This window comes from Vombatus ursinus, unplaced genomic scaffold, assembly GCF_900497805.2.
Source record: "Vombatus ursinus unplaced genomic scaffold, bare-nosed wombat genome assembly UNPS02014801.1, whole genome shotgun sequence".
NCBI lineage: Eukaryota > Metazoa > Chordata > Mammalia > Diprotodontia > Vombatidae > Vombatus > Vombatus ursinus.
The window spans coordinates 1,734,428-1,742,782 of NW_020954579.1; the positions used below are offsets into that span (position 1 = coordinate 1,734,428).

The following is an 8,355-nucleotide window of genomic DNA, read 5'->3' on the forward strand; positions in this document are numbered from 1 at the left end:
ACTGAGAACCAGGGGAAACATGTAGAACCTTGGACATAAGGGGAACTAGAAACAAAGGGAGATATACCTAGAACCAAGTGAGGTTCGATGACTGTTGAGTATTTGACCAAAGTAGGGGAAAGGGGAGGGTGCCCTGTGTCCCTCATTTTCATCTTCCCTACCCCCAAGGTTCTTCTTCAATTCCATGATTTTCCCTAACCTGTCTCCTTCAGTCTCCTTTTCCTTTCTTTCCTCACCTCCCTCCTCAGACCCCTTCAGCTTAGAAACAGTCAGTAAGGAGGCTGACCCAATGTTATGCAGACAGCATGAAAAAAGAAAACTTTATTGAATAAGAGTACTGGATTTTTGTGTCCTTCCTCCCTCCTCCCCCATGCCTAGCAAAAAGAGAGGCTTCCAGACACGTGCATTTTCTGTGAGAATCACAGCAACTACAACACCTAAGAAATGGGGATTATATTTTTTATTGTGCCAGCTCAGGCACAGTATGGACTCTGAAATGAATGGGCACCAGACATCGGATATCTCAGGCCCTTCATGCCACTGTCTTCTGTGCCCAAACAAAGAAGATGCCTTTGACATCATCCACATCAGTCTGCAGGTATGCAGGCATGGTATATGTTCGGAAATCTCGGATCTGGTACCCACTTTGACTCAAAGCTTCTCTCACCTCCCCCTCCTGAATGGGTACCACAGATAGCTTTGCCTCCCCTGCCAGGTACCAGGACTCCTCCAGGGCTCCTATGAGCAGGAGGTGCCCACTGGGTCTTAGCAGGGTTGTGATGTGGTCCAGAGCCCTCTGGAAGCTGGCATGGTCAGGGCTCACTGCCTCCAAGCAGAAGGCTGAGACCAGGGCATCCGTGGGCAAAGGAGCTGGGCTCCCAGGACCCAGTGGCTGGGGCTGGTGCACATCAATGGGCAGGATCCTCTTCACTTTGGAACGAAGCTGACGCTCCTTCTCCTGCCAAGACTCTCTGTGCAGGGAGACAAGGGTGGAATGAGGACCCAGACTAGTGGGATACAACCCTTTCAAACTCCTCAGTGCCTCAATCTCCCAGTAAGATCCATGGATGTCCAAATTCTAGCTTTGCCTATTACCAACAAGCTTTTTCCCTTCAGCCCTGTCCTGATCTGATGCTTAGCCCTTTCCTGTATGATGGGCTTTACTGTTCATACCCAGCTTTCTTGGGTTCCACCTCATGTCCATTTCTCCATATGAGATGCTTGCTTTTCACCATGCCAGTTATACCCAGTTACTGACTTCTTTCTAGTTCTCCGTACCTGGTGACTACCCATGGTGAATTTCTCATGTTCTACCTACTATGCTCATGTAACTGCAACAAATAGATCCACCAACATCTCCTTACATCTGTTCTCTGCTTTACTTCCTCCCTTCAGCTCACATCTGTCTCCTCCCCTCCTGTCTCAGGCTCCTCACTCATGTCGACTCCACCTATGGTATCTCACTCACCCTTTGCCCTCAATGAAGCACACGTGTTGACTGTAGAGGCTCCAGTCAAAGGCACCATGGTCCTGTCGCAGCCAGACTCCCAGCTCCTGGCGATTCACCTCCAAGAAGTCAGTCATAGTGATGTCCTCAAAGTGGGCGCTAGCACTGAGCACCTGGTACACGGTGGGGCCAGAGCCAATATCAATGAGGCTGTGACCAGTCACCTCACCTGTGGGACCAACAGTCAACTTTTCAGTCATAGTATCCCCCTCCTTGACCTCTGCTTCGTTCTTCACCTGTGCAGACCTTCTCTCTCTGTCTGTCCCCATCTTCTCTATTCCCTGTCTCTCGATTTTTGTTCTCTCTCTACCTCATATATTTGTCTCTGTCTCTCTGTATCTCAGTTTCTGTCTCTCTCACCCTATCCTCTCTCTTTTTCTGTCCCTGTCCCCCTATCCTGTCTCTTTTTTTGGTCATCTCTATTAGTCTGTACCCATCTGAGTTACAATCTCATCTTTCTCCAATTCTGCCTGCTTCGGTTTGCGGCTCCCCTTCCCTTTTCATGCCATGCCTCAGTTTCCCCCGGCCCTTGCTGCTCACCCGTGGCAAAGGTTTCAGCTAGACATCGCAGTTTCCAGGGTCCCACGCCGTCTGGTTGGCTCAAGTCCCCTCGAGGGGGTCCATAATTGTTTCGGAGATAGGAGCGAGGCTCGAAGCGCTGGTAACTGGCCGCCACCGCCTCCCTACCTGGGTCCGAAGATGCCCCGGTCACCGCGTCCTTACCCTCGCTGCTCATCCTGCAACCTGCTGCTTGATCTCTCGCCCGGGTCAGGGCTATATATCTCCTGCTGGATCTCCCCACCGCGGCCCCATCCATCTCTCCCCCCACCTAACCAGACCCAGTGCAAGAACTGCGGAACAACGCCCCCCCCACCTCACCGCCCCCCACCACGCTGGACTGGAAAGATGGGCTGCCCCAGGCGACAGTCCCTGTGCTTGTAATCCCATCCATCTCGCTTAGTGTCAGCGGCCGCCGGAGCACAGCGTCCAGGTTGGGGGGGGTTGGGGGGGCGCGGGTAGGGAGAGGAAGGGACTATGCACGCCCGAGGCTTAAACACCGGCTCCAGGTCCCAACCACGCTTCTGCTGCATCTTCATGTCCAGCTCCACTGCTCCCTCCCCTCCAAAGCCCACCTCCTGGGTGCTTACTCTCCAGTTCTTTCCAATTCAATTCAACCAATATTTATTAAACTCTTACTATACGCCGATCACGGTACTAGGCACTTGGAATACAAAGACTAAAAAATCCATCGGTCTCTGCCCTGAAGGAGTTTACATTCTTCACCCCCCACCCCCACCCCCCGCAATTCTCTTACAGGCTACTGTCTGTTCTCCAGTGCTGAAGCCTTACCCTCTCTCTGGTGCTGTGGAAAGAGCACTGCTCTTTTTTTTTTTTTTTAAGGCAACTGGGGTTAAGTGACTTGCCCAGAGTCACACAGCTAGTAAGTGTTATGTGTCTGAGGTCGGATTTGAACTCATCCTCCTGACTACAGGACCGGTGCTCTATCCACTGCTCCACCTAGCTGCCCCAAGAGTACTGTTTTTTAAGTAATAATTGCACTTTAAGAAATCCAAGACCGTTCAGACATACCCTTCACTTCATCCTCAATACAATTCTATGCTTTAGGTATTTTTACTATCTCCAATTGTCTATTGTTGTTTAGTCTTTTTCAGTTGTGTCTGACTCTTCCTGACCCCATTTGGCATTTTCTTGGCAAAGGTACTGGATTGATTTGCCATTTCCTTCTCCAGCTCATTTTACAGATAAGGAAATTGAGACAAATAGGGTTAAGTGACTTGCCCAGGGTCACACAGCTAGTAAGTGTCTGAAACCAAATTTGAACTCAGGAAGATGAATCTTCCTGACTCCAGGTCTGGCATTCTATCCACTGTGACGTACCTGCCCAATTTTCTGTAGAGATGAAGAAACTGAGGCTCAGAGATTTGGTGACTTGCTTGGGACACACAGCTAGTAAGTGTCTGAGGTCTTGACCCCACATCCAGTTCCCGATACATTAGCTTTCCTCATCTGTAGAATGCTGGGGTGGGATGGTGGGGGTGGTTGTGGTCCTTAATTAGGGGTATCTTCCAGCTCAAAGTCCTCAGAACCTGTCAGTAAGTTTCTAAGACTTCTTCCCGTTCATCCTACTTCTTCTTCAGTTCCTCCTGTTCCTCTTCCCTCAGAATCTCACTGCTAAGCCTCAGTTTCCCCTCTGATTGCATTGTACCCCACAGCCCTTTTAATTTCTTCTGCCTTCAAGCGTCCCTGGGCTGCTCCCTCCCTCCCTTCTCCCTCTAATCTTTCCCTCCACCCCTCCCACTCCGTCCCCCAGGACAGTCCGTTCCTTAATGCCTTCTGTATCCTGGCCTCTGTTGCCCTGGGCCCCAAAGCTGGCCAAGTGGTGTCTACCTTATGCGCCTCAGCCTCCCCCCTACCCTTCGATGGCTATTATGATAGGGGAGTGAGCAGGGCGACCAGGGCCTGCAAAAGTGGAGAATTGAGAGTTAATGAAGTTAGCAGGCCTCCGGGCCCCTCTGCTCAGATCCACTTATCTAGTCCTGAACATGGGTTGGAAGGGGCATAGGGGTGGAACTGAGGGCAGAAGGTTCTGTTCCAGACTGGGGAACAGGAGGGTGGGACCCTGGCAACTCCAATTCATCAGTAGCCAACTGGGGAGATGGAGGACAAGAGGATTCTATCGACACAAGTGATAAGAATAGAAAAAGTTGCTGTCCTGGGATTCTCCCATTCTCTAGGGGAAGGAGGAATAGAGGTAATAACTACCATGAAGAGAGAGACTCTGGCAGAAATGAGAGTACCTTTTGAGAGGAAAGAAGATGGGAGATATGCTACGGTCTTATGGGAATTTGTGGATAAACTCTTCTGTTCTTAAGGGTTTTCTTTCTTAAAGCCAGTAGGGGCCTGGATGCCCAGATCCTTTCTCTGAGGCTTCTGGTCTCCTTGGTTTTTCTGGACTCCTCCTCCTGCAGGGAGAAGGGCTACCCAATGTCTTCCACTAATCACAACTCAATTTCCCTTATACCCAGGAGAGAGGGAAGGCATATTTTGGCTAGGCAGGATCATAGAATTGAGAAGGGACCTTAGAGATAGATGTAGTCTAAACCCTCTCAGTTTTCCAAATGGGATAACTGAGGTCGAGAGTTGGGATCTGAACCCAGATTTTTGGACTTTGAATCTAGTATTCTTTCCCTTTTACTCACTCCCTTCTCTGAGTTGGACCCTCCTAAGCATCCAGATTAGCCTTTCCTGCCCTGCCTTGTGCCCAGAGCCTCCCATTAGCCTTAGATTCTTTCCCAAGGGCCTGGACTTTCTGTCTCCCTCCTACCACCCTGCCAACCTGCAGTGTGTAGGGGCTAGAACAGTGATTGCTTGGGGGTAGGAGGAATATTTGCTGGTGGAGGGGGGGGAGGAAATAGTAGTGAGAACATTATCTTCTTGCCTGCCCTCCATGGTTGGGACATGAGTCACCATGACATCTGAGCACCCCGCATCCCCTGTGCCCTCAAGTTCCCTGCATTTGTGGGAACAGGACATAACTGGGTTTCCAGAGGAGACCCAAATATCTGACTCCATCTTCCTGAGGCATTCCTTAAGAACAAGAACTGGAAATTGGAGGGAGGAATTAGTGTCATTGACCTCTGCCTGCCGCCCTGTCTCTACCCAGCTTAACCATGGACAGTCCTAACATTAGGTCTTAGGGATCAATCTTTCCACCCATTTTTCCAGGTTCTTGGAACTCTCTGCCTGTGTCCAGTGTTGGGGGAGGGGGGGGAAGCAGGCAGCTGCCCCTATTTACAGCTTTGTCCTTGTACCCTAGCCTGAGCATTGCCCAGAAGCCACACTATATTTAACCTAGGACCTTGGCAGGAGCTGGAGGGCCATTTGCAGATCTGGACATCAAAAGAGTGTGGGCATTAGGGGGCTGGGCAGATGTAACCCCATGCCCAGGGGGCCAGAGGGAAAGGCAGACAAATGCAGAGCTAGTTTTCACTTTTATTGTAGCACTAACAGATGATGCTTGGGTGGGACCCTGACACTACTCCCCCATCCCTGTCTTCTCCCATTGGGGCTCCTGCCACCGCCAGTCTTACATCCCCCTTCCATCTGGTCTCTTTCAGGGGGCTTTCTAATCCCCCATTCACATCTCTCCTTTTTTCTCTAGATCCTGGTGTTCAGCCATCTAGTCTGTCATCTAATTCTTGTCTGCAATTTTCAGATGATGTTGATATACCCTAGCTCCTCATCTTTTTACTATTCTGTCCTCCCTCTGGGAGCTCAGAAGACCCACATGTTCCACTTTTCAGCTCCCACTTCCCCAACGCAGGTCTGGGCTAACTACAAAGCTTTAGTGACCAGTCCTCCCCTCCCCCCCCCCGTTCTTAGCTGGGTAATGCCCACAGCAGGGTGGGCACAGGAGTCAGGGGAGAAGGGATTTCACCCCCAGAGTCCCCTTCAGCCTCTCTGTGCTTCCTGGGACAGGGATCGGGATAGAGAGCGGCGGGGAGCACCCGGTTTGCCAAACTGGGGATGGCTGGCAGCCACCACAGGAGGCAGCTCCTTTTTGATCTCAACCACCTCTCGCCGGTCCAGGCACTGCCCCCCCAGAGCTGTTTCCAGAGCCAGGAGCTCCCGAAGCTGGATGGGGGTGGCCTCGCGATCTTCCTTCAAGCCCACCTTCGAGGGTGTGAAGATGGGCAGAGGCAGTGTCCTCGAATACGGCAGCTGGTACTCCTGCAGCCTCTGGCCAAGGATACCCATCCTCATCACCAGCAAGGGTGACTGCTGCACCAGCGCCTGGCACTGCCCCTGCCGGTGGTATGTCTCTCGGTGTTGGCTATCTTCTTCATGCACAGAACAACTGGGAAAAGAGCATTGTATTGGGAAAGGAGAACCCTAGGGAAGAGCCGCTCCCCACATCCCTTGTTCCCAAGGGTGAGTGGTGCCTATTTCTGCTTATGGGCATCCCTGCCTTAACAGCATCGGCGCTTATTCTCCACCTGGCCCAGGGAGAGGAGGTTCCCTTGGTTTGGTCTTCGGGTGGGAGTGAAGGGACACTTACCCCTCCTCTGGCCGGGAAGACAGTGTCAGATCCTTCCATTCAGCCCAGAAAGTCTCCCTGCGGTCTCCATTCTCTTCTGATACCTCGCAGCTCAACTTGAATGCAGCCATGGTCACTCTGGGTCAGCTCTCTCTCTCAATCTGGTCTTCTCTCTGATGCTTTATATAACCCCCACCTCCCCCCCACCCCCAATCTATTTTCAGGCCCATTGCGAAGGAACTATATCTGGAGCCCAGACTCAGGGAAGGAAGGGGGGGGGGCACAGTGGGTAGAGTGTGCATTTTATTTAAGCGGGGCAAAGGAGGGACAGAGATTGTCTACTTTCAATTCCTGGGGGGGGTGAGAGGGTGGGACAGGATTAAACACTGCTCCCTCTGACTGACTTCCCTAGGACACCCCAGGGCTAGAGGATGGGACAGAAATCATAGACTTGGCTTGGTATTGATTGCCCAGTCTCCTTCTGGGGAGTGAGGCAGGAGACAGACACTTCTGGAGCCCTCAGCACTCCCGCTGCACCTTCAGAGGCCAGCCTCATGTATGAGTCACCGGGATCCGTGCCCAGAACTGCTGGGAACAATAATCTTGCCCTCCCTACTCCAGCTCAACTCTCTCTGCAGAGGAAAGTTTGGGGACATTTGTAAACAGATCAGCACGTGTGAGGCTCCAGTGCCCAGTCTCACCTCCAGGGGTTGGCAGGCTTCACGCCCCCAAAATCATCCTTTGTCCTTTCTCCTGGGCGTGCTGGCCCCCCTGGCCCTGACATATTGTCTGCCCTCTGGGTTATCTAAAGGGGTAAACAGCTCTGCGTTCACAAACCATTGGGACTGTAAGAAAAAGGGCACACTCCCCTGTTGCCCAACAGTTCCCTCTAGAGAACAGTAACCAGTTTAGTTCAGTGTTCATATGCCCATCCCTTCCTTAGAGAGGTGGGGGAGGGTGGTGGTGGTGGTGGTGTTAATCCCCTTTCTGGTCTCCTGGGCACCGATGACCTTTGTTTGTTGTTTGTCTTTCCTAAGGCCAAGCTGGACCAAAGCAGCTGCTCCCCAAGGTGGTGCCAGCACTGGAGAGTGGCAGTCTCTGGGAAAGGCAGGGTCCCCTCAGCTCCACTCACTTGAGAATGGGGAGGTGGGGTAGCCTGGCCTTGGACGAAAGGTCAGGCCTAGGTTCTCGTCCTATCTCTGCTGAGTTCTTACTACAACCTAGGCAAGTCCTTTTCCCTCTTAGGACCTCACTTTTCTCCTTTGTGAAAATAAGAGGGTTGGACCTTTCTTAGGTCCCCTCCAACCTTGAAATCTGCTCCTTACAGCAGGTGTTAATTAATTGTTGTTCTGTTTCAGTTGTGTCCAACTGTCTGTGGTTCCATTTGGAGTTTTCTTGGCAAAGATACTGGAGTGGTTTACCATTTCCTTCTCTAGTTCATTTTACAAATGAAGAAACTGAGGCAAACAGGGTTAAGTGACTTGTCCAGGGTCACACAGCTAGCGTCTGAGGCCAGCTTTGAACATAGGAAAAGATGAGTCTTCCTGACTGCAAGACCAGCACTCTATCTACTGCACTAGCTAGCTGTCTGTGCTAATTAATGCCTTGAGCAGTTCCCAGCACAAGGACTAACTGGGGTGGTGGTGGATATCCATAGCAAGGCTTTATGGGTGGAAAAGAGCACAGATCATAGAGCAGGAAGGGGTCTTAAAGATCACAAAATCCAATCCTCTCATTTACAAAGAGAGTAGAGCTGGAAAAATGCCCCTGGCTCCCCAGTCCCTCTAGG

At 51.5% G+C, this 8,355-nt stretch overlaps 2 protein-coding genes across 2 annotated transcripts; both read right to left on the minus strand.

Moving 5' to 3' along the window:
• Positions 1–395: 395 nt before the first annotated feature.
• On the minus strand, positions 396–2,243 carry PNMT (phenylethanolamine N-methyltransferase). The gene is made up of 3 exons (XM_027872602.1): positions 2,048–2,243; positions 1,469–1,676; positions 396–971 (listed from the first exon to the last, which is right to left on the minus strand). Exons 1-3 carry the CDS (start codon positions 2,241–2,243, stop codon positions 533–535), a joined length of 843 nt encoding a protein of 280 aa, XP_027728403.1. The 3' UTR covers positions 396–532.
• A 3,264-nt stretch (positions 2,244–5,507) lies between these two features.
• TCAP (titin-cap) lies at positions 5,508–7,946 on the minus strand. Its single transcript, XM_027873150.1, has 2 exons — positions 6,588–7,946; positions 5,508–6,386 (listed from the first exon to the last, which is right to left on the minus strand). The coding sequence occupies exons 1-2, from the start codon at positions 6,695–6,697 to the stop codon at positions 5,981–5,983; spliced, it is 516 nt and encodes a 171-aa protein (XP_027728951.1). The 5' UTR covers positions 6,698–7,946; the 3' UTR covers positions 5,508–5,980.
• Positions 7,947–8,355: the final 409 nt, after the last annotated feature.

Bases quoted from the DNA above. Each gene is read 5' to 3' on its own strand.
- PNMT (XM_027872602.1), bottom strand. From the start codon at position 2,243: ATGAGCAGCGAGGGTAAGGACGCGGTGACCGGGGCATCTTCGGACCCA. The intron at 1,677-2,047 runs GTGAGCAGCAAG...TTGGTCCCACAG, and splicing joins AGCTGAAACCTTTGCCACGG to GTGAGGTGACTGGTCACAGC. The intron at 972-1,468 runs GTGAGTGAGATA...CTCCCTGCACAG, and splicing joins TGCTTCATTGAGGGCAAAGG to AGAGTCTTGGCAGGAGAAGG.
- TCAP (XM_027873150.1), bottom strand. From the start codon at position 6,697: ATGGCTGCATTCAAGTTGAGCTGCGAGGTATCAGAAGAGAATGGAGAC. The intron at 6,387-6,587 runs GTAAGTGTCCCT...CTCTTTTCCCAG, and splicing joins TCTTCCCGGCCAGAGGAGGG to TTGTTCTGTGCATGAAGAAG.